The sequence below is a fragment of the Megascapheus bottae genome, chromosome 1, assembly GCF_031878675.1.
Source record: "Megascapheus bottae isolate mThoBot1 chromosome 1, mThoBot2.hap1, whole genome shotgun sequence".
Classification (NCBI taxonomy): domain Eukaryota; kingdom Metazoa; phylum Chordata; class Mammalia; order Rodentia; family Geomyidae; genus Megascapheus; species Megascapheus bottae.
Window position 1 is genome coordinate 39,176,208 of NC_143509.1, and position 26,229 is coordinate 39,202,436.

Below are 26,229 nucleotides of genomic sequence, written 5' to 3' on the forward strand. Positions count from 1 at the left end.
GGATCCAAAGCGACCTGGTGGCCCCCCGCGGCGGCGGCCAGCGGGAGCGCCCCCCTCGCTGCCTCCCCGCGGGGCGGCCGGGGCTCCCCCGCGTCCGGGACTCCCCGGCCGCCGTGCGGGGCCGAGCGCCCGGCCCCCTCCAGCGCCCCCTCCCAGGCGCGCTGCGGCTGGCGCTCCCCGGCGCCCCGCCTGACGCTGCAGCTGGGCCGGCGACTCGCCATTGGATTAAAAATAGCAGCGTCCCCCGCGCTCCAGGCCCGGTGTCCGCGCCCGCCCCGCGGCCCGCTCTCCGCGCCCGCCCCGGCCGCGCTCCGTTCGCCCGCCCGCTCGCCCGCACTGGCACCCGCCCGCAGGCGCCGCCACCGCCCGTAGACCCCGAGGGCTCCGGCTCCGGCCACGGCCCTCGCCGGGCTCGGCTCGAGCGTGCGCAGCCATGCAGCGCCGGGGCGCCCTGTTCAGCATGCCGGGCGGCAGCGGCAGCAGGAAGATGGCCGCAGGAGACATCGGCGAGTTGCTGGTGCCCCACATGCCCACGATCCGCGTGCCCAGGTCCGGGGACAGGGTCTACAAGAACGAGTGCGCCTTCTCCTACGACTCGCCCGTAAGTGAGGCGCTTCGGGGAGGGAGGCATGGCCGGCGGCCCGGGGCGAGTGTGAGCCACCGGCCCCAGCGGGAAGTGAGGCTGGGGCCGAAGATGCACCGCACGCCGCCGCCCGGGATCTCCTCCCCGCGCGGGAGCGGCTCCGGGCCGCCGCCGGTCGGCAGGCACGGTGCGAGCGCCCCACGGCTGCGGCGGCCGAAGGCGCCTCCGCCGCCCCAGCCAGGCTTCCTGGGCCTGGGGGTCCCCAGCAGCCTGCCCCGACCTCTCCGCCGTGTGGACGGCAGGTGGGGTCGAGAGGTAGTTTCCCCGCGGTGAGCTGCGCAGTTCAGACGGCCTGCGAGCTCGCGGGTTCCCGGGCCGGCAGCTAGGTGTGGGCTCGGGTCCCCACCCCGGGACGCGCGCCGCGCTGCTCGTTCTGGAAAGGCTGGCTTGGCCCAGGAATTCCACCCCCGGAGCGAGGAGCGTCTCTCCCTCCACTTCCCATCTCTACCCACTTTCTCTTGCCCTTAGAATGTCCGAAGAAACCTCCGCTCGGGCAGCAGAAATAGGGGATCACTGGATCACGATGGGCTGCCCGAGCCCCTCTCCCTTGCTCTTCCAAGTGAGTCACTTCGGGCTGCCCAGCACCTGTGTAACTGATTGTAAGTTCAGTTCTGAGTCCTGAGCTCACAGACCCAAGGAGGGGAGTTTTAGGACACATCGCAGGCAGTTGGCGGGGACTCTAGCCTGATTGTATATAAATGTGTGAGAAGCACCAAGAGGGCAAAGGTCCCTTACAAGAGTCAAAATGGGCTTGAAAGTGACTCAGCTGTCTGGCGTTTATCATGTCATTTTGAGGGCCCGGTTATTTTTATCCTCCCACTTTGGGTCTCATGTGTCACCCCGCGTATCTATATAGCTCAATGCACTGGGCGGTGCTGGGACTGGAGGAGAGGTGGAGCTCACAACAATAGTCTAACACGTTTTATTGTAGAAGATAGAGTTGAGGTTGGTTTTTTACCAACCACAACCCACAACAAAACAACAATAATAACCTAAGTTGGTGGCAAAGTTCCCAGGCTTCCCTTATTACTTTGTGGGATGAGTTTAGCTGTTTTTGAATTATTTTTGTTTGGTATACATTTAGGGCTCCGTAATTATCCCTTTTATGGCTTCCTTTCCTTCTATACTATTAAAATATCATTTGGAGATAAAAATCTACAATTTGTTAATTGCCTGTTTTTAAATTTAAAATAGCCCCAAAGAGTGTATACCTGTAATCTTAGTTACTCAGGAGCCAGAGATGTAAGAATCACAGTTGGAAGCCATCCTGGATGGAAAGTTCATGAAACTCTTACTTCCACTTAACTACCAAAAAAAGTTGGAAGTGGACTTGTGGCTCAAGTAGCAGAGCATTAAGGGACAATGTCTAGGCCCTGAGTTCAAGCCCCAGCAGTGGTGTTAAAAAAGGAAGAAAGAAAAAGGGAAAGAAAAAGAAGATACTTAGTGTATTGTAGATCACACTACTTTAAGTAGCGTTATATCCTGAGATGCACAAAACATTTCGCGAATGCTGTTTTCAGAGGATGTGGGCAGGTTATACAAGGCAGGTTGCCTCTAAGAGTGGAAGGAACGTGAATCTTAACAAACAAACAACATGTGAAAGGGTATCAATGTATGTGAATTAATGCACCTTCTATCTGGCAAATATCATGTAACCCTTTTATTAATTACAATAAAAAATTATAAAAAAACAAACAAACAAACAGTTCACAGACTTAGTTCTTGGAAGAAAAGTCTTTTGGGATAACATAATGTGTAATATGAGTAAAACAAATTACCTCATGTTTGGTGTGGATTGCTCTCTTGAAGTTCTGCCTACAAACTTATCATTGCATTTACCACATTATAAAGAAGAGCTTTCTTTGTGCCAAAAACTGTTCCAGAAGCTGATGTCCACTATAAAATGATGATTTCATTTCTATGGCTGTAGTTTCTTGGAGAAGATTGAGATTTTTTTACAAGGCCGATGAATCAGTATGTTCCAATAGAGGATGACAAAGAAGGGTTTTATAAGCAGATAATTTAAAGCACAGTGCTTGATAATGTAAGGCTTTCCCTCTATGGTGCTTTTTTTCCCCCCCCTATGGTGCTTTTTAAAAAACTTTTTTGTTGTGAATTCAATAAACATTTCTTGAGTATCAGAAATGGTGGTTTGTGGGCCAGAAGTAGAGTGCTTGCCTAGCAGGCATGAAGCTGTGGGTTCAATTCCCCAGTACCACATACCCAGAAAAAACTGGAAGTGGTGGTATGGCTCAAGTGACAGAGTGCTAGCTTTGAGCGAAAAGTGTCTAAGGACAGTGCTCAGGCTCTTAGTTCAAGCCCCAGAACTGTCAAAAAAAAGAAAGAAAGAAAGAAAGGAAGGAAGGAAGAAAGTGCAAACTTTTGTTCATGTCACATACCTCCAAACAAATTCACAAGTGCAGTGGGGCTGTGGTAGAGAAAGGTAAAAAACAACAAAGTGCAAAAAAAAAAAGTGTTCTTGCTTTGGACACTTCTGAAAATGTTCATAGATAAAGATGGGTAGAAAATAAAGAAGACCATCATTTCAGGCAAGTGAAATTACATGTGCAAACACAAACATAAATTATAAAGTACAAATACTTCCTTTTTTCAACTTTTTGTTATACACTGATACATGTGTGTATGTGTGTGTGTGTGTGTGTGTGTGTGTGTGTGTGTGTGTGTATTAGTTACTGAGGTTTGAACTCAGGGCTTTGTTCTCTTGCTTGGCTTTTTCACTCAAGGTAGGAACTCTACCAGTTGGGCTACACCTCCACTTATGGCTTCTTTTTTTCTGACTAATTGGTGATAAGAGTCACACATATTTTTCTGCTTGAGCTGGCTTCAAACTGTGATCCTCAGATCTTGGTCTTCTGAATAGCTAGGATTATACGTATGAGCCTCCAGCTCCCAGCTATAGCAAATATTTTTAAGTCACTTCAAAGAGCTTTTCATATGTTTTTATATTTAATGTTTACCATATGAGAAACTGAAAGGAAGAAAATTAAACAATTTGAACAATGTTGTTTCATTAATTGCTTGGAGTAATGATATCAGTTGTCTTGTAGCCTGTGCCACTGTACACTATGAGAGTAAACTGCAAAGAATTTCATGCTATAAGAATGATTCTGACCTCCCAGATTGGTTGGAGAGTCTCTGGTATATCACCATACCTTAGAAACTAAGGTTCAGCAGGATGCTAGTGGTTCATGCCTGTAGTTCTAACTCCTCAGGAGGCTGAGATCTGAGGATTGTGATTCAAAACCAGCTTGGGCAGGGAAGTCTGTGAAATTCTTTTTTTTTTTTGCTGGTCCTGGGCTTGGGTTCAGGGCCTGAGCACTGTCCTTGGACTTTCTCAAGGCTAGAGCTCTACCACTTGAGCTTCAGCACCACTTCCGAGTTTTTTCTATGTATGTGGTACTGAGGAATTGAACCCGGGTCTTCGTGTATGCTAGGCAAGCACTCTACTACTAGGCCAAACTCCTGGCCCAAGTCTGTGAAATTCTTATCTCTGATTAACCCATAGAAAACCAGAAGCGAAGCTGAGGCTTAATGTGGTAGAGCCCCACAACCAGATATGCCTCCCTACCCCCAACATGCGTGTTCTCTCTCTCTCTCTCTCTCTCTCTCTCTCTCTCTCTCTCTCTCTCTCTCTCTCTCTCTCTCTCCTCTCTCTCTCACACACACACACAAGTTCCAGAGTTTAGCCAAGGAAAGTGTAATTATTTACTCTAATTGTATGCCTCATCTGAAATGCGGCATTTACATATTGCTGTTGTTATTATATTAGACGCAGATATCCACAGATGACATATTTCACAGCAAGAGCATCCCTTTTTGAAGCAAATTAAGAGTTAGGGAATTTGGCTGACTCATTTAGAATAAGTTGGTGTTCCTTAAGCTGGGGATTGTTGGCTATTATTTCAAGAGTAAGAATTCTTTATTCTGTTGACTTTGAGCCTTATAGTAGAATGCTGGGTGTTTTGTGCAGCATGATTCTAAATGCCCCTGGGGGCATTGTAGAGGTGACCCTGTGTCACGCCACTCAGGGAGATGATAGGAGGCTGGGCTCTATAGAGGTAGGCCAGGACTTACTCTGCCATATTCAATATTGTAGTGATCAGTGGAGAATAGCCCTTATCCCGATGCACAGGGAAGATGTGAACAAGAATGCCAGTTTTTATGAGTGGAACAACAGGACAAAGCAACAATGACAAGAATTTAATGCATCTGAATGTACATTGGGACTAGAGATGTTAATGGAAGTGCAAAATAGCATGTGCTTCCCGTGACATGATTAAATAGGAAATGTCAACAAGTATTACTCCCCATGTAAAGGTTACTGTGCACCTAGCACCGTGGTAGGTGCTTTAGAGGCAGAGGGTATATGACCATTTGGGAGAAAGCAGAGTCATGGGCAGGAAGAATGTGACGTGAATTTCTGTCATAGTGGAGTACATATGCTTTCATTTGTCATTGTTTTATGTGTTTGAGGTTTGGGGGCTTGAATTTAGGGCCTGGCCCCTGAGATTTTTTTTTTTTGCTCTATCATTTTGAGCTGCAGGTCAACTTCTAGTTTTCAGGTGGTTAACTGGAGATGAGAATCTCATGGCCTTTTCTACCCAGGCTGGCTTTGAACTGCGATCCTCTGATCTCAGTAGCTCAGATTACAGATGTAAGCCGCCAGGGCTGGCTAGTCTTAGGGTATCTTTATGTTTATCATCCCTTAGTTGTTTTGGGGTTACAGGATATAGTTTTGCTCAAGGACTTTTTAAAAAAGGGCACTTTACATAGTTGGGAATAATTAACCACTGATATGTCATGCAGATAGATTCTAAAGCACTATCATATTTAAGATGTGTGTGTGTGTGTGTGTGTGTGTGTGTGTGTGTGTGTGCTGGTGTACTGTGACTTGAATACAGAGTCTTATACTCACTCACTTGGGCTTTTTCTGTTCAAGACTGATGCTCTACTACTTGAGCTCCATCTCACTTCTGTTCCCGCCTCCCCTCCCCCCTTTGGTTATTTGGAGATAAAAAGTCTCAAGGACTTATAATGCCTGGCTAGGATACTGAAGTTTTAACACTGTGATAACTTAAACTATGTTCATGGAGATTTCATGCCTAGGAATAATCAATAAATGTAGAAGAGTTTTTGGACTGGACCAGTGGATGGTGTCTGGATAGATGGCATATTTGTGAGCAGCCTTCTTTGCTTGGATGTGAGAGAGTACACTGTATTTTGGGAGGGAGGCTCCCTGGAAGACTATTGCAAGGTGACTTCTCTGAAGTTCATGAAGGCTAGTGTTGGTAAGATTAGACGTACTGGGCTTTTGCTCATTTATGGCTGCTGCTCTGGGAGTGGAATAAGGAATAGAGAGGGAGATGAGGGACACAGAAAATGTTGAACTAGGAGGATCCTGCTGTAATGGAGAGGAGCTGTTCTAGTAGGGTGATGACACGTAGAGTTTGAGTGGTGGTCCTAAACTGGATGGAGAGTTTGTCGAAAGATGTCAATGTAGTGGCAGACTATAGAGTGGGTGAAAGAATGGGGAAGTAAGGAAGAGTTCATGAGTTGTAGTCTTGGAGATGCTATATACTACTGCCCTGTGACTCATGTCTATAATTCTAATTACTTAGGAGGCTGAGATCTGAAGGTCACAGTTTAAAGCCAGCCTGAAAAGTCTATGAGACTCGTATCCCAAATTAACTAGCAAGAAACCGGAAGTGGAGGTGTGGCTTCCATGGTAAAGTACCCATCTTGAGTATATAGCATTTCAAAATATGCAGTATAGATGAGAAAGATGAGGTAGTAACTTGAATGGTCTGGGTTTGTAATTCGGAATCTGGTAGTCCCCAGTTTACTCTGGAATAGTAAGTAGCTCTTCCATTTGAGGGCCATTTGTGTGCTCTTCTTCTATTTGAGGGCAGTGGGTCCCATGGTTGTGCTATTCTGATCTTTTCTCCATTTTGAAGGAAGCAATGGCCAGCACATATTTCTTATCTTCCCTCTGATTGACTCAAGTTGCAGATAAACTCTAGAGCTGGGATAGGAGCCTAGGAAAGTATTTCCTCCATGAATCAGAAGTTTGAACAGGTCAACACAAGCCATGATAGTTGGAAATACATGTTTCATAAAATAAAATTAATCTAGAGTAAATCCTTTGTACATGTATATGATGATTGGCCAAGAGGCTGAAGTTTCTTCCAAGTGAGGTGAAATTATGAGAACGTCCTACTAATCAAACCAAGTATTGTTATTACTGTGCCTGTCACTTCTTTGGGCCTGGCTGTTGAAGGTAGTGATGCTCTTAGCAACAATTAGACATAGGCTTAGTGAGGCGGACGCTGGGAGCTGATGCCTGTAATCCTACTAATTTAGGAAGCTGAGATAGGAGGATTACGGTTCAAAGTCCAAGGTGCTAACTAACTAACACAAAATTGGGCTGGATGCTTGGTGGAATGCCATCTGGAAGCAAGCAAGCTTAGCAAGAGTTCAAAGCTCTGAATTCAGGAAAGAGCAAGAAGAGAAAGAAATGGCTTTGGTGGTCTGGTAATGGAACTAGTGCGTTAATTGGACAGGAGACAAGGGAGCCAGAGGTCCTAAATATTGAATTGAGTGCTAGGGAGGCTGTGTGGGCAGGGTGGGGGCTGGAGGAGTAGGAGGTAAGTATAGAATGGTGGGTGATATAATTAATCCACATGTTAGTTTTTGGAGTAAGATTGCCGAATTGTTCCTTTGGATGGTCTTTTGTGGGAGGTACTACCATTGGCTCTCTCCAGTCTGGAGCTTTGGAAGGAGCCTCAGGGTGGACAGTCTCTCCATTCTCCTAGTTTAGTTTCTGGATACAAGTTGACCAGCATTGGTTGTCCTCTGAGCCCAACAACCTTTGGGCCTTGAAAAGTGTCTTTGCCTAGGAGCAGACAGCCAGGAGCTGATACCTCCCAGACTCCAGCTGTCTGACCTTGGAAGCTTGGGGGTTGGGAGTGGGGGGAATGGATGTCTTTCCTTTGTTCCCACTGCAGGAAAACTGGCAGAGTGCCTGGGACAGGCCACTCTCTTGCAGGGGTTGGCTTTCCTTTGCCTGCTCCTCCTGCTTCCCTTGAATGAAATGGCCTGGAAAAAAAATAAAAGAAGACACTGCTCCTTTCTCCAAGCCCACATGAAGATGGCTTTGCTTGCCGACAGACACCCACCTGTCTCCTGTCACCAAAATGACATCTGCTTCTTCGAAGCACTAGGCAGCCTGAGAGGGCCAGATTGGTCTGGCTTCAGTTCACTCCACTTGTACTACTTAGAGGCCATGTGACTTCATTAGATGCTTTAATTTTACTGAATTTATCTAAGCATGAATCCTCTCCTGTCTAGTACCTGTCTTGCAGGTGGGGTGGGGGTGGTGGTGCTGCCATCATGGCTGTCCATGAAACATTACTGTTATTATTCCTTGTTGTCTAGCCACAAAATCTGTGGCAGAAGAGACATTCCATTTTCCTGGGGATGGGCAAAGTGATTTCTCCAAGAAGAGGATGTGGAATTTCTAGGATCTTGTCGAAGGGACACAGCATGTATTTGGTATTCCTGTATGAAACTCTGCCCACAGTTAGAGGCCATAGTTCTAACGTATTTGATGGCCGCAGAGGCAGCTCTTTGGACTATTTACAAGCTCGCAGTTGTGGGCTTTTATGGGATAGCCTGGAAACTTACTCTTCATGTTTACTACTTCTTCAACTGAACTATATCCTTGCAGATGCATTATTTACAAGAAAACCATTTTTTTCTCAAGTCTAATGAAAATAAGAAATGATGGTGTGAGTCACCAGTGGCTCATACGTGTAATCTTGGCTTCTCAGTAGGCTGAGATCTAGAGGATTGTGGTGCAAAGCCAGGTTAGGCAGAAAAATCCTTGAGATGCCATGTGCAATTAACCAGCAAAATGCTGAACTGAAGGTGTGGTTCAAGTGGCAGAGCACAACTATAAATAAGAACTCAAGACTTTGATTTAAAGGTCAAATACCAGCACACACAGGCACAAACACAGACACATACACATATACACGTGTATACACGTACACACACATACACACACATATGAGAAGAAAGGTTTTAATGTTGAAAGGTTGCTTTGCATTTTCCTTTTGAAAAACAAATTTTAATATGGCTGTACTGGAGAACTCAGCATCTTGGGCTTCCTGATATAAACACTTTTTACCACTTGAACCAAGTTCCCAGCCCCACTGGCTTTAGTTATTTTTCATGTGCTTTGGGCCAGGTCCAACCATCATGTCTGTCAAGAGTTCTTTGAACTCTTGATCTTCCTGTCTCATTCTCTTCATGCAGCGCTATACCAGTGAGCTTATTCTTGAGTCAGAGTTTTGCTAGTTTTTGCCCAGGATAATCTTAACCAAGATCCTCTTGGCTTCATCTTTCAGTAGCGGGGTTACAGATGTGATGTGAACCATTACCCCTGGGCACACTTCTTCTTCCCATATGAGCCAGAAATTGCTTATGTAGGCTAAAGCTGTAGGTTGGCATGATCACAGGAACTCAGCTCCAAGCCTCCATCCATACTGCCCATTTTCCCTGTGAAAATCATAACAGCTGTCTTTCCTATCCTGCTCCATCCTTTCTTTAGCTATTCCAGTCACAACACCCTTATTGCCTGAAATACCCCAAAAGAAGATTTGCTTTTATGCTTAGAAAGAAAATTGGCAAACGCTTCAATGAAACAGTAAATCTGTAGTGATGCTACACTCTGGTTGTTGAGACCTTGAATTCATGTGGCTGGATGAGGCTGATCAGCTCCAAGCTGTAAGCATTTTCTGCTGGGTGGAAAATGTTCTAAGTCAGAGCATGCTGAAGGAATGGTTACTGCATTAACACATATGCATTGTTTTCTTAACATGTTATACTCACTACTATGATTTGTCAATATTAGCAAAGAGGCCCACATGCTGGGATTATATACATTTCTTTTCCTTCCTTCCTTCCTTCCTTCCTTCCTTCCTTCCTTCCTTCCTTCCTTCCTTCCTTCCTTCTTTCCTTCCTTCCTTCTTTCCTTCCTTCCTTCTTTCCTCCCCCCTCCCTCTCTCCCTCCCTTCTCCCCTCCCTCCCTTCTCATCTTCATGTACTTAACATTTGCACTTAAAGACTCTGGTCTGGTTTGTTGTAAAAGTCAGAATGCAATGGGGATTTGTTCTTTCTTTATTGCTCTTCTGCTCTTCAGATATGGAAGGATCCGACAGTTGAATTAAAGGTAGAGTGGTCCCTTGATGAAAGGAGGAGTAGGCAGAGTTGGCTCACTTAACCATTTGTTATGTTTTCCTTCACTCATGCTTTTCTAATCATCATGTAATCCATGCTCTAGGCCAGTGCATGATATCCTATAATTACCTTCTCAATCTGTTCAAGTCCCCTTCTCTTTTTACAAGGCCCGTTCCCTTTCGCTCTTGTCACATCCCATAGGATAAGCTACCATTGGGCCTTGTTTAGACTAGGGCTGTTTAGGAGAACTTTCTGTGGTGATAAAATTATTCTGAATATGGGTACTAGCATGCTTACTGGCCACATGTGGCTGTGGAGTACCTGAAATGTAGCCAGTGAAATTGAAAAACTGTATTTTAGTTTCTCAACTTTAAATATCCACATAAAACTGGTGGTTACTCTGTCCTACAGGGTGAATCTACACTTCACAGTAGCCTCTTAACTGTGTATTTTCTTTATTCCTTGCTCATAATTCTTTCCTAGCAACCAGAACAATGTTTAGCAAAGGCATCCTTTGAAAAAAGCTTAGCTCTGGGCCAGGAGTGTGATCTAGTGGTAGAGTACCTTCCCAGCATGCACAAAGCCCTGGGTTCGATTCCTGGGTACCACATACTCAGAAAAGCTGGAAAAGGTGCTGCAGCTCAAGTGACAGAGTGCTAGCTTTGAGAAAGCTCAAGGATAGTGCTCAGGCCCTGAGTTCAAGCCCCAGGACTGGAAAAAAAAAAAAAAAAGCTTAGCTCTTTCCTTGTCCATGGGAGACCCCTTCCAGGAGGCCTCTTCTATGCCATTACCTCCTCTTTTATGTTCCTCTAGCAACCTGCCATCTTCTCAGAGTTCTTCTGAATTTTTTTGGGCATATTTTCTTTACTCTTAACTTGGGCACTCTTGTTTTTCTCCTTATCCAATCCTCATGCTGAAGATATCACCCCTCAGACTTTATTTTCCAGCTTTATAAAGAATCTAATCCCCCAGGTTTCTGTATTCTCACCTTCACTAGAAGTTATCCCCTATAAGTTTCTTCCTTATTTCTCCCTTTCTAAGGTTGTTGTTAGCATTAGTGCACCAACCTTGCATCTCCGTGGTCCTGCTGGAATGCAGAGGGACACATCCATTTCTGCCAGACACACTTTCTCTTGTCCCATGAATAGGACTATGAGGCCTCTCTACAGCACTTTACCACATTCCACACCAGTCACCCCTCTTGCAGATAGAGATGACTTCCAGCTGCAGACCAGTGTCCTTGATGTTTCATTTTTTTTCCCTCAGTTGTTGGCACAGTCTTTTCTACCTCCCTCCTTATCATCTCTTATTTTTTTTTAAACTTGTGTTCCCAAGTACTTTAGCTACAACAAGGCAGTCTTTAACTATTTTGACCATACTCTCTGCTTTGAGTTGCAGGACTATGTACATGCAAGTGGCTCTGTGGTTGGGTTGCTGAAGCCAGGGTGGGCCAAGATCAAGAAAAGAGAACAGGAAAAGATTGTCATATTCCATGTACATAGATTTGGTCTCTAAATATATTCAATTAAGAAAATATGTATTTATTTTTAAATCAAAATAAACTCCAAACAACAACAGGCCAGATGGCAGGGGCTCACACTTGTAGTACTAGCTATTGAGAAGGCTGAGATCTGAGGATGCAGTTTGAAGCCAGTCTGGGCAGAAAAGTCTGTGAGACTCTTATCTCCAATTAACTACCTCAGACAAAGAAAAAAAAAAAGGCAGAAGTAAAGATGTGGCCTAAGTGGTAGAGCACTAGCCTTGAGCAAAATCTCAAGGACAGCATCCAGGTCCTAAGTTCAATAAAAAGAAAATCCCCAAATCTTTATTTCTGAATATTAGTTAAAAAAATGACAAAATACAACATGAAGGAAAAAAAGTTCCCATAGCATCTCCTCATCCGGAGATATTATTTGAAGGCAGAATGTACATGCCGTTTATTTTATAAGGTCATATTACTTGCTTTCTTCACCCCAGAAATATCATGTCCATAATTCTTATCAATAAATGTTCATCCATACAATTTTAATGACTGATGATTGTTATATTTCATGGATGTACTAGAAATTATTAAGCATTCAGGTGGCTTTCGAATTTCATGGATTCAAGTAAGTAATTTGGTTAGTGTCTTCTTATTTGTTCTTCTTCTTTTGAATAGTGCTTGTTGTTGAAAATTCTCTGTCCTTGTCCCTTTTGTCTCCTTTGTAAGACAGTCTTCCTGTGGTGTTCGTGTGTGCTTTGTCCCGAATGTGGGCTGGTGGTGGTTCTCTCTACCTCTTCTTGCTCCTTGCGTCAGTGGCTACTTGTTTTCCACGGGAGCCACTGTTTTGTCGTTAGGAGAACAGTGTTATGCAGTGACCCTGTTTCCTGAGTACATTGGTAGCTAGCTCCAATGTGCTCACTCTCCCTTCCTGCCCTGGCAGGCTGGTCTCCAAGAAAACACCATTGTAAACAGAGTTCTCTGAACACTCACTGGTTGACAGTGCAATGTATTTTTACTGAAAATGACTCTTAGTTTGCTCCTCTGAAACATCTAACCTTGACCTTTATACTTAGGAATCTTTTAACATTGGTTTAAATAGCAGAAAATAGAAAAGAAGCGACTTTGGTAAGATGAGAATGTTGAAAGGGGCGGCATTGGTCAAGATGGCCTTGTGTTCCCAAACTGCTTTGTAAAATGGCAGCTGCTTTGTATAACTTCTTAAATATAATGAAATTTTTTCAAAAGCAGAATGTGTGAAGGAATGGGAAAAAAATAAGCAGTAACTTTACCCTTGTTCTTGATATTACTTTTGGGTAGTATGTAGAGTGATACAATGAAAGTAATAATAAACAGCTATGCATATGCATATGCATATGTGTTTATGTTGAAATGTATTGATGCATAGGCTTCTTTGTGTGTGAGTATACACGAGAGTGCATGCGTGTGCGTGTGTGTGTGTTGTACTGGGGGCTTGAACTCAGACCCTGGGCACTGTCCATTAGTTTTTTCACTCAGGGTTGGTGCTGTACCCCTTGAGCCACAGGTCCACTTTCTGCTTTTTGGTGGTTAGTTAGAGCTAAGAGTCTTACCAACTTTTCCTCTCCTAGCCAACTTTAAACTGCCATCCTCAGATCTTAGCCTCCACATAGGCTTCTGCTGCTGCTTCTGTTCCATTTGCTTTGATTATGGGCTCGAGGAGTTGCCAAGGAAAATCTCTGCAGCGCTCCCACCAATTTTTTTCCTTAAACTTCCTTGGGATGTGTGGTGTCACAAGACAGTCTTGAATTTTTATAAAGTTTCCTTTTGGTACGTTATGAAAATGATCACTAGATCTTACTTAAGGTATTAGAAAGAAGTACATCTTGGTCATTCATTGCTGAGTGGGGCGCCCCTGAAAGTAGGACGTGGGTAGAGTCGGGGTGATGTTGTCAGCTGCTAGCCTGAGGAACACTTGAGGTCTGGTACTACTGCGACTGGGGCTAAGAGTGACTTCAGCCTGACAAACCTGTAAAGCTAGTCTTCTCATTCCCCGTCTCACCTTAGGCAGTTTCTCTATGCATGGCTTCTCACTGAATTTTCATGATTCTCATTATGTAGTTACATCAAAGGCTTTAAAGCAGTGTGTGGGGCACTGAGAGAATGGTAAGGGGAGGAGGGAGGAAGGAGGGAGTAAACTGTGAGACTGAGTGTGGAACTGTCAGCTCAGCTAATCAGTATTGATTGTATCTTGCCAGCAAGGCTGGAATGTAGTGGAAGTGATAGGAAAGGAACATACTTTCAACAGACTGAAAATGGGTCCTTTTTAGGGTGAGAATGATTAGCTTTTGAGTTTGAATTCTTACTGAGGTTGTCAGAGAAATTCCTAGTCTTAGATATAGTCATTTATCTAACCTCAGAGCTGAGGTTAGAGAGATAGTGTAGCAAGACTAGGAGAAGGGAGCAGAATCACTTGTAACCTTTAGGGACTGTGTTGTGGGCAGCGCAGGTTAACGCTTTACTGTCCAAGGAAATGGTCCTTGACCCACTCTAGGCTAGAAGGAAACCTTTCCCTGCTCCTTAGGTAGGTGGGATCCTCAAAATCAGTCCTGTGACTGTATCACCCTGGTGGACTACGTAAGCTGAGAGTTGAAGGTACAGTTGCGATGGGTTTTGGTTGTGATCTTTGGTTTCTTCCTCACGATCTTTCCTTGGGTGACCATCACTGTCTATCAGAATGACACAGAAGTCTTCATTCATTCCGCACATGCTTGCTCTTGCTGTGTAGCAGGGACTGATTTTGGGGGTATCAATAAGGAACATGGCACAAGTTTGCCCGCCCTCCAGGAGTGACTGCAGTTCTGTTTGTGAAGGTAATGACAATAGGGGAGTGAAAATGGATCTGGTGTCAAGGACAATTAGATGGGGACTGTACCAGGAGATGTAGGCATGAAGGTCAAGGGCAGTGACCAGCTATTGTGGGATGTAGGGAGTGTGTATGGCTGGGAGGACACCAGCATGGGTGCCTACTGATGATCCCTGCAGTGCTGTGCATGGTCTATGAGCTTCTACTGCCAAGAGGTAAAGCACCAGAAAGTATTTCCATACTATGGCATCAGCTTCATGGTGCAGGCATATCCAAGCATGTGTTTGGGCCATCATTGCAGGGCTGGCAGCGAGAAGAGACATCTTTGCTTCAGAGGCAGTCTGCATGTCTGAAGACGATGTCTATAATAGAAACCTTTCCTATGTAGCCATTTCTCTCCACATGTCCAAACCCCCTTCTTTTTCCTTAAGAATTTTGTGACAACAGTATCTCTAAATTGGATATGCATGTTTGGCATACCCAATTTATATCCAATTCCTTAGTAAGGAAATTATGAAAGACTTGTTATCCTGGTTATTATTTCATGAACTCTTGTATTACAGAGCAATTATATATGGTTCTTTAAAAGACGCTGTTCTTGAATATATTTTCTTCTTTAGATATTAACTTCTTGGTTCTTCTACTAGTTGCCTAAATTTGACAGATCCATCCTTCTCTTCCCTTCTCTTTCCCTTTCCTTTTCCCTTTCTCTTTCTCTTTCCCTTTCCTCTTTTATTCTGTGTTGGTGGTACTGATGCTTGAATTCAGGGCCTCATGCTCTTGCTTGGCTTTTTTATTCAAAGCCGTTAATCTACCACAACTGTACTTCTGGCATTTTGCTGATTAACTGGAAATTGGTGTCATAGACTTTTTTTTTGTCCAGGCTGGCCTTGAACTGTGATCCTCAGATCCTAGGTTTGCTTTTTTTATTTTTATTTTTGCCAGTCCTGGGGCTTGAAGTCACAACATGGGCACTGCTCTTGGGCTTTCTCAAGGCTAGAGCTCTATGACTTGAGCCACAGAATCAGGTTCTGTCTTTTTCTGTGTATGTGGTACCAAGGACTCGAACCCAAGGCTTCATGCAAGCACTCTACCACTAGGCCACACTCATGGCCCCAGATTTTAGCTAAGGTTATTGTATAGCCCTCCATACCTGGCTCAGATGAATATTTCTTACTCTCTATTCTGTGAGGCTGTTGGATTCATTTATTATAAAATCATTAAAATGATAGGGTAATGATAATTACTTCATAACAATTAATGACCAATATTTATGTGATGTTACATGACACAGAAAGCACTGTAATGTGTTCCATTTTCTTCAATTTCCTAGAGCCCTGGATAGAGTTTTGTTTATAAAACATCAGAGCTCAAAGATTGCTATGGCAACCTGCCTTAATCCACAGAGCTAGTTGATGATTATTTAGGACTTTTATTAGAAAATTTTTTCCCTGGTGAATCGTTTGGTTTGAATTATTTGATTTGGTACATCATTTAATGGACTTCATAAATGACTGGCTGTTACAATGATGCAATATTTTTTATTGTAATTAATAGAAGGGTTACAGTTATATTCATCAGATAGATGGTGCATTACTTCACACACATTGATATCCCTTCTCACGTTCCTCTCCCCATTTCCCTCTCCCCATTCCCTCCCCTCATCTTGTTTTCCCCTTCCCCTATCTTATTCCAAATAAACAAATAAACATATATACAATATATCAGATAACAAGGTAAAATACTGTAACAACATGAGAATAACCAAGGTGATACAATATTTTTTGTTAAGGGTTATGATTATACAAACATTTTTTTGTAGTGCTCATTCTCTTATGTTCTTTTCCCCCCTTTTTCCATATATTTTTTATTGTAATAAATAGAAGGGTTATATTATATTCACCAGATAGAAGGTGCTTTACTTCACAAACATTGATACCCTTTCTCATGTATTGGTGCCCATTTTCCTCCCCATACCCCTGCCCTTCATCTTATTTTCCTCCCTTCCCTATCCCACTTCAAATAACCAAATATGCAAATATACAATATACCAGATAACCAGGTGAGATACTATAGCAATATGAGATAACCAAGGGACAACAAAAGAGATGAGAGATAACATAGCACATTAAGGACAACAATCACTCATTATATGGCTTTTGTTTCTATATCCTGGAGGTCATTTCATTTAGCCTCATCCTATATGGCCTTATGTATCTAGGTTTTGAGCTATTGTATTACTCTGCTAGGAGAGTCCTAGGTATGTACTAATTATTACTAATAAGGGAAACCATTGAGCCTATGTTCCTTTGAGTCTGGCTTACTTCACTTAATATGATGTTTTCCTGGTCTTTCCATTTCCTTACAAATGGGGCAGTGTCGTTCTTTCTGAGAGCACCATAGAATTCCATTGTGTATAAATGCCACATCTTGTTGATCCACTCATTAACTGAGGGGCATCTGGGTTGGTTCCATATCTTTGCTATGGTAAATAGTGCTGCAGTGAACATGGTTGTGCTAGTGGATTTAGTATGCCCTTGTTTCTGGATGATTGGGTAAATGCCAAGTAGTGGAATTGCTGGGTCATAGGGGAGCTCTATGTTTAGTCATTTGAGGAACTGCCATACTGCTTTCCATAGTGGTTGAACGAGTTTATACTCCTATCAACAGTGTAGTAGTGATCCCTCCAGGCCACATCCCCTCCAGCATCTGTTGTTATTAGATAATGGAATTTTGACTGGAGTGAGGTGGAATCTTAGAGAGTTGTTTTGATTTGCATTTCTTTTATGGCCAGAGATGTCTAGCATTTCTTTTTTTTTTTTTCTAGTCCTGGGCGTAAGCTCAGGGCCTGAGCACTGTCCTTGGATTTTTCTCAAGGCTAGACCTCCACCACTTGAGCCTCAGCACCACTTCCGGCTTTTTCTAAATATGTGGTACCAAAGAATCGAACCCGGGTCTTCGTGCATGCTAGGCAAGCACTCCACCACTAGGCCCAACTCCCAGCCCCCTACATTTGTTTAAGTGTCTATAGGCCTACACAAATATTTTAACTGAAAAGCTTTTAAAAACATTTATTATTCAAATGAGTGTTGTCTTTATTTTTTCAATTACAATGAATATTTCTTTTTTTTAAAAATATTTTTATTGTAATTAATAAAAGGGTTACATGATATTTGCCAGATAGAAGGTGCATTAATTCACATACATTGATACCCTTTCACATGTCTTGGTCCCCATTACGCTCTTCCCCAGCCCCCAATCTTAGTTTTCCCCCCTTCCCTATACAATTTCAAGTAACCAAATACAAATATATCCAATATATCAGATAACAAAGTGAGATACTGTAACAATATGAGATAACCAAGGGACAGCAAAAGAGATGAGAGATAACATAGTACATTAAGGACAACAATCATTCATTATATGGCTTTTGTTTCAATATCCTAGAGGTCCATTCAGTTAGCTTCATGCTAAATGGCCTTATGTATCAAGGTTTTGCTCTATTGCAAATCTCTGCTAGTAGAGCCCAAGGTTTCTACTGATTATGATAAATGAGGGAAACCATTGAGCCTAAGTTCCTTTGAGTCTGGCTTACTTCACTTAATATGATTTTTTCTAAGTCTTTCCATTTCCTAACAAATGGGGCGATGTCATTCTTTCTGACAGCAGCATAGAATTCCATTGTGTATAAATACCACATCTTGTTGATCCATTCCTCAACTGAGGGACAGCTAGGTTGGTTCCATATCGTTGCTATGGTGAGTAATGCTGCAATGAACATTGTTGTGCTAGTGGATTTCGTATGCCCTAGTTTCTGGACAATTGGGTAAATGCCAAGTAGTGGAATTGCTGGGACATAGGGTCTATGTTTAGCCTTTTGAGGAACTGCCATACTGCTTTCCATAGTGGTTGAACGAGTTTGCGCTCCCACCAACAGTGTAGTAGTGATCCCTCCTGGCCACATCCCCTCCAGCATCTGTTGTTATTAGATTTCTTGATCCTGGCCATTCTAACGGGAGTGAGGTGGAATCTTAGAGTTGTTTTGATTTGCATTTCTTTTATGACCAGAGATGTGTCTATGGACCATTTTTGTTTCTTCTTCAGAGAAGACTCTCTTTAAGTCTTTGGCCCATCTTTTAATGGGATGGTTGTTACTTTGGAGATTAGTTTTGGAGTGATTCAATTTTTTTAGTTGTTGATATATTTTAGATATGAGGCCTTTGTCTGTTGTTTGGTTGGTGAAGATCTTCTCCCACTCTGTAGGCTTCCTAATTAATTTACTAGCTATGTCCTTTGCCATACAAAACTCTGCAGTTTAATGCAGTCCCACTTATCCAGCCTTTCTCTGATTTGTTGTGATTCTTGGTCCTTATTAAGAAAGTTTCGACCTGGGCTAGGAGGTTTAGTGTATGTCCTATTCCTTGTTGTAAAGTTTTCAGTGTGTCAGCTTTTACCTCCAGGTCTTTGATCCATTTGGAGTTAAGTCTAGTGTAGGGTGACAAAGAAGGATCCACGTTTAGTTTTCTGCAGATGCTTAACCAGTTCTGCCAGCACAACTTGTTGAAGAGGCTATCTTTCTTCCATTCTATTTTTTTGGCTCCCTTGTCAAAGATTAGGTGGCCATAGGTCTGTGGTTTAATATCTGGGTCCTCAGTTCTATTCCATTGGTCTTTAGGCCTGTTCTTGTGCCAGTACCAAGCTCTTTGAAATTATAGCTCTGCAAGAGTCTAAAGTTTGGTATTGAAATTCCTCCTGTGCTGTTTTTTCTGCTAAGAAGTGTTTTTGCTATACGGGGTCTTTTATTATTCCATATGAAATTTTGGATTGCCTCTTCTATTTCTTTAAAGAATGACATTGGTATGTTGATGGGTATTGCATTGAATTTGTAGATAGCCCTTGGCAAGATTTTCATTTTCACGATGTTGATTCTTCCAATCCAGGACCATGGAAGGTTTTTCCATTTCCCTAGTTCTGCTTTAATTTCCCTTTTCAAGGTTTTAAAGTTTTCATCAAAAAGGTCCTTTACGTTCTTAGTTAAGCTAATTCCTAGGTACTTTATTTTCTTAGAGGTTATTGCAAAAGGATTTGCTTTTCTGATTGTTGCCTCGTTCCTCTCACTGTTGTCGTAGAGGAAGGCAGTTGATTTTTGAGGGTTAATTTTATAGCCTGCTACCCTTCCAAAGTTTTCAATCAGCTCAAGAAGCTTGAGAGTGGAGTCTATAGGATTCTTTAAATACAGAATCATGTCATCTGCAAAGAGGGAAAGTTTTACTTCCTCTTTCCCTACTTGGATCCCCTTTAAGCTTGCTTTTCACTATTGCACTGGCTAGGAATTCTAATACTATGTTAAAGAGGAGTGGAGAGAGTGGGCATCCTTGTCTCGTTCCTGATTTTAGAGGGAATGCCTTTAGCTTTTCGCCATTAAGTATAATACTAGCTGTGGGTTTGTAATACACAGCCTTTATTATATTGAGGAATGTTCCACGGATTCCTAGTTTCTCCAGAGCTTTAAACATAAAGGGGTGTTGGATCTTGTCAAATGCCTTTTCTGCATCTATTGAGACAATCATGTGATTTTTGTCCTTGCTCCTGTTGATGTGATGAATTATATTAATTGATTTTTGCATGTTGAACCAGCTTTGCCTTCCTGTGATGAGTCCTGTTTGATCATAGTGTATAATTTTTTTGATGAGTTGTTGTAGACGGTTGGCCAGTATTTTGTTGAGAAGTTTTGCATCCAAGTTCATCAAAGAAATAGGTCTATAGTTCTCTTTCTTTGATGCATCTCTCTCTGGTTTGGGGATGAGGGTTATACTGGCTTCATAGAATGAGTTTGGTAAAGAACCTTCATTTTCAATTTCGTTGAAGAGCTTGAGGAGTATTGGTGTGAGCCCTGCTTTGAAGACCTTATAGAATTCAGCTGTGAATCCATCTGGCCCTGGACTTTTCTTAGGTGGAAGGTCTCTTATTGCCATTTCTATTTCAGTGCTTGAATTAGGCCTGTTTAGTTGGGTTAGTTCTTCTTGGTTCAGTGTGGGTATGTTAATATTGGCTAGAAATTCATCCATTTCTTCTAGATTCTCAAATTTGTTGGCGTAAAGGTTTGAGAAGTATTCCCTCATGATACTCTGGATCTTGGGAATTTCTGTCGTGATATTACCATTTCCGTCTGTGATTTTGTTTATTTCGGTATGCTCTCTTTCTTTTTTTGGTAAGATTTGCTAAGGGTCTGTCAATTTTGTTAATTCTTTCCAAAAACCAACTCCCTGTTTTGTTGATTCTTTCTATAGTTTTTTTGGATTCCAAATCATTTAATTCTGCTTTGATTTTAAGAATTTGCTTCCTTCTACTGGGATTAGGGTTGGTTTGTTGCTCTTTTTCCAGGAGCTTAAGGTGACACATTAACTTGTTGGTTTGCGATTTTTCCAACTTGTTGTTGTAGGCACTCAGAGCTATAAATTTTCCTCTGAGTACTGCCTTTGCCGTATCCCAAAGGAGCTGGTATTTTGTGTGCTCCTTATTGTTAAATTTCATAAACTGTTGGATTTCTGTTCTGATCTATTCGATGACCCATTGGTGATTCAACAATGTGTTGTACAGGGTTTTCGTTGGTGGAGATGTGTGTTCAGTTCCAATTTGATGCCTTTGTTGGGATAATATATAGAGGGGTTATAGTTAAATTTGTCAGGTAGTAGTTGCATTACTTCTCACATATTGATACCCCTTCTCAAGTTTTTTTGTAATTAAAATTTTTTTTTGTTTTTTATTGTCAGCATAATGTATAGAGGGATTAGAGTTACATTTACCAGGTAGAAGGTGATTTCTTCACACACATTGATAACCCTTCTCATGTCTTTGTCCTCATTTCCCTCCCCCCATCCCATCCCAATCATCTTGTTTCCCTCCTTCCCTTTCCTATTTCAAGTAAATAAACATCTATAGTATATACCAGGTAGCAAAGTCAGATACAGTAACAATATGAGATTAACCAAAGGGCAAAAATAGAGAAGAGAAATAAAATAGTACATTAAGAACAACAATCACACAAGGTAAAGCTCTTGTTTCCATATCCTAGAGATCCTTTCATTTAGTCTCGTCCTATATGACCTATGTATATAAGTTTCGAGCAATTGTATTCCTCTGCTAGGAGAGTCCTAGGTATGTACTAATTATTACTAATGAGGGAAAACATTGAACCTATGTTCCTTTGGGTCTGGCTTACTTCACTTAATGGGATTTTTTTTCCAAGTCTTTCCATTTCCTTATGAATGGGGTGATGTCATTCTTTCTTATGGCAGCATAGAATTCCAGTGTGTATAAATACCATATCTTGTTGATCCAATCATCTACTGAAGGGCATCTGGGTTGGTTCCATATCTTTGCTATGGTAAATGTGCTAGTGGCTTTAGTATGTTCTTGTTTCTGGACAACTGGGTAAATGCCAAGGAGTGGGATTGCTGGGTCATATGGGAGTTCTATGTTTAGTCTTTTGAGGAATTGTCACACTGCTTTCCAGAGTGGTTGAACGAGTTTACAGTCCCACCAACAATGTAGTAGTGCGCCCTCCTGGCTACATCCCTGCCAGCATCTGTTGTTATTAGATTTCTTGATCATGGCTATTCTAACAGGTGAGGTGGAATCTTAGAGTTGTTTTGATTTGCATTTGTTTTATGGCCAGAGATATTGAGCATTTCCTCATGTGTCTATAGTCCATTTTTATTTCCTCTTCAGAGATGTCTCTGTTTAACCTTTAGCCCACTTTTTTTTTTTTTTGGCCAGTTCTGGGGCTTGAACTGAGGACCTGGGCACTGTCCTTAAACACTTTGTGCTTAAGGCTAACACTCTACCACTGGAGCCACAGCCCCACTTTTGGCTTTTTCTGAGTATGTGGTACCTAGGAATACAGGGCTTTATTCATGCTAGGCAAGCACTGTAACACTGGGCCATGCTTCCAGCCCTCTTTAGCCCACATTTTAATGAGGATTTGTTTCAATTTTCTTAGCTGTAGGTATATTTTAGATATGAGGCCCTTGTCTGTTGTATGACTAATGAAGAACTTCTCCCACTCTGTGGACTTTCTATTTAACTTGCTAGTATGTCCTTTGCCAAACAGAAACTCTGCAGTTAATGCGCGCCTATTGTCTAAACTTTCTTTAATTTGTTGTGTTTCTGGGTCCTTATTAAGAAAGTTTTGACCTATTCCAATGAGACCTAGTGTATCTCCTATTCCTTCTTATAATGTTTTCAGGGCATTTGCTTTTACCTCAAGGTCTTTGATATATTCAGAATTAATTCTGGTGCACAGTGACATAGAAGGATCCAACTTTATTCATCCACTGGTGCTTAACCAGTACTGCCAGCACAACTTGTTGAAGAGGCTTTCTTCCGTTCTATTCTTTTGGCTCCCTTATCAAAGATTAGGTGGCGATACGCCTGTGGGTTAATATCTGGGTCCTCAGTTCTATTCCATTGGTCCTCAGGCCTGTTCTTTTGCCATACCAAGCTGTTTTGATAATTATAGCTCTGTAATAGAGTCTAAAGTTTAGTATTGATATTCCTCCTGTGCTGTTTTATCTGCTAAGGATTGTTTTTGGTATAATAGGGTCTTTATTATTCCATATGTATTTTTGGATTGTTTCCTCTATTTCATTGATGAAGAACATTGGGACATTTATGGGTATTGCAATGAATTTGTAGATAGCCCTTGGAAGGATTGCCATTTTTACGGTGTTAATTCTTCCAATCTGGGAGCATGGGAGGTTTTTCCATTTCCTCAGTTCTGCTTTTATTTCCTTTTTCAGGTTTTTAAAGTTTTCCTAAGTATTTTATTTTCCTTGAGGCTACTGCAAAAGGAGTTGCACTCCTGATTTTTGCCTTGCTCAGAATAGCATTGTTGGCATACAGGAAAGCAGTTGATTTTTGAGAGTTAATTTTATATTCTGCTCCTTTGCCAACGTTTTGAATCAGCTCAAGCAATTTGGGAGTGAAGTCCATAGGGTTCTTTAAATACATGTCATTTACAACAGGGAAAGAGTTTATTCCTTCTTTCCCTATTTGGGTCCCCTTTATGTTTGCTTTCTGCCTTATGTCTCTGGCTAGGAATTCTAATACTATGTTAAAGAGGAGTGGACAGAGTGGACATCCTTGTCCCAGTCCTCATTTTAGAGGAAATGGCTTTAGCCTTTCACCATTAAGTGTAATATTTGCTGTAGATTTGTCATAGACAGCATTCATTATACTGAGGAATGTTCCATGGATTCCTATTTTCTTCAGAGCTTTTAGCATGTAGGTGATTTTGTCAAATGCTTTTTCAGCATCTATTTAGATAATCATGTGATTCTTATCCTTGTTCCTATTGATGTGATGAATTATATTAATTGACTTGTGTATATTGTCATTAATTTGTATAATTTTCTTCAAATGGTCTCATTGTAACCAAAAATGTTACTCAGAAGCAGAAATTATTTTATAATTATGTTTTTGGATTCTGTTTTGCAGTTGAGGTTTTAAAATTTTATTTTATTATTAGAGTGATATATGGAGGGGTTACAGTTACATTTGTATGGTACTGAGTACATTATATTTTTATTAAAGAATTTATTAACATTGATTTTTATATCATATTTTAAATGACATATTTAACAAATAAGTATTCAAGAAGGGAATCTCTATATACAACCACTGGCACTTAGAATTTAGAACATAATTAAAATTAAGCTGAGGGTTTGTATGACATAGATACATATTAATCTATGTAATAAAACATTATGTCTATAGAGTCATAATTTTTTTTTTGCCAGTCCTGGGCTTGAGCTCAGGGCTTGAGCACTGTCCTTGGACTTTCTCAAAGCTAGCACTCTACCACTTGAGCCACAGCACCACTTCCGGCTTTTTTTTGCTGTGTATGTGGGGTACCGAGGAATCAAATCCGGGTCTTCGTGCATGCTAGGCAAGCACTTTACCACTAGGCCAAACTCCCGGCCCCTAGAGTCATAAATTTTATGTCTATGTAATTATGTTTACATTTCCAATACCAGAGTACATTATTCTGGAAATTTTTTTGCAAGAATTCATTATCTAAAATTCATGTATTACCTAGTACTTATTATATAATATTACCTAATTAATTGACATTAATTGTCTGTTAACCTTTGGCATTTCTGTATATATATACTTAATCTAGATCCAGTGTTACAAATTACTTTAATTAGTTTGTAGATTTTGTGTGCTTTTCCATGTGAAGTATATTGTCATTAGCAAATAGAGATTGTTTTACTTTTTTCTTTGTGATTTTTACTCTTTCTTGTCTCCTCCTTCTTCTTTTCACAGTCCTAGGGCTTGAAGTCAGGGCCTGGGCACTCTTGGGCTTTCTCAAGGCAAGGGCTCTACCACTTGAGTTACAGCACCACTTCTGGCCTTTTCTGTGTGTGTAGCACCAAGAAATTGAGTCCAGAGCTTCATGCATGCGAGGCAAGCACTCTTCCACAGCCCACACTCCTGGCACCAAACTTTTTAGTTGATAGTAGAACATGGAAATCTCATGGACTTTCCTGCCCTGGTTTGCTTTAGACATAGCCTCAGATCTCAGTCACCTGAATAGCTAAGAATACAGATGTGAACCATTGGCACCCAGCACTCTTTCTTTCTTTTTATTTTTGTGCCTCACTTCAATGAACATGCTATATTGTAAGAGGGAAATGAGTGAACTAGAGCTGTTGTACTATTTTTGTTGTAAGATTCCTTTGTGTTGAAACCCACTCATACAGTATTGGAGAATTTCATTGTTAGAAATGCTTTTAAAATTAATTATTGCTGGACAAGAATCACATGATTGTCTCAGTAGATGCAGAAAAGGTATTTGAAAAGATCCAGCACCCCTTTATGCTAAAAGCTCTGGAGTAACTGGGAATCCATGGAACATTCCTCAGTATAATAAAGGCTGTGTATGATAAACCCATAGGTAGCATTATACTTAATGGTGAAAAGCTAAAGGCATTCCCTCTAAAATCAGGAACAAGACAAGGATGCCCACTCTCTCCACTCCTCTTTAACATAGTATTAGAATTCCTGGCCAGAGCAATAAGGCATCAAGAAGCTAAGCATAAAGGGAATCCAGTAGGGAAAGAGGAAGTGAAACTTTCCCTCTTTGCAGATGACATAATTCTGTATTTTAAGAACTCTATAGACTCCACTCCCAAGCTGCTTGAGCTGCTTGAAAACTTTGGCAAGGTAGAGGGTATAAAATTAACCCTCAAAAATCTACTGCCTTCCTCTATGCCAACTGTGAGAGGAACAAGGCAACAATCAGGAAAGAAACTCCTTTTGCAAAAGCCTCAAAGAGAATAAACTACCCAGGAATTAACTTAACTAAGAATGTAGAGGACCTTTTTGATGAAAACTTTAAAACCCTGAAAAAGTAAATAAAAGCAGAACCGAGGAAATGGAAAAACCTCCCATGCTCCTGGATTGGAAGAATTAACATCGTGAAAATGGCAATCTTGCCAAGGGCTATCTACAAGTTCAATTCAATACCCCTCAATATCCCAATGTCATTCTTTAAAGAAATAGAAGAGGCAATCCAAAATTTCATATGGAGTAATAAAAGACCCCATACAGCAAAAACAATTCTTAGCAGAACGAATAGAGCAGGAGGAATTTCAATACCAAACTTTAGACTCTATTACAGAGCTATAGTAACCAAAACAGCTTGGCCCAAGAACAGGCCTGAAGACCAATGGAATAGAACTGAGGACCCAGATATTAACCCACAGCCATATAGCCACTTAATCTTTGATAAGGGAGCCGAAAGAATAGAATGGAAGAAAGTCTCTTCAACAAGTGGTGCTGGCAGTACTGGTGAAGCACCTGTGGAAAACTAAAGTTGGATCCTTCTTTGTCACCCTGGACCAGGATTAACTCCAAATGGATCAAAGACCTCAAGGTAAAAGCAGATACACTGAAAACTTTACAACAAGGAATAGGAGATACACTAAGTCTCTT

General features: G+C 41.6%; 1 protein-coding gene across 1 annotated transcript in view; it reads left to right on the forward strand.

The window, feature by feature from the left end:
* Positions 1–358: 358 nt before the first annotated feature.
* Usp13 (ubiquitin specific peptidase 13) overlaps positions 359–26,229 on the forward strand; it is a 131,021-nt gene continuing 105,150 nt past the window's right edge. Inside the window, exon 1 of the mRNA XM_090342477.1 lies at positions 359–601. Within this exon, the coding sequence (XP_090198603.1) occupies positions 434–601 (168 nt within the window). The 5' untranslated portion in view covers positions 359–433. The remainder of the gene's footprint in view (positions 602–26,229) is intronic.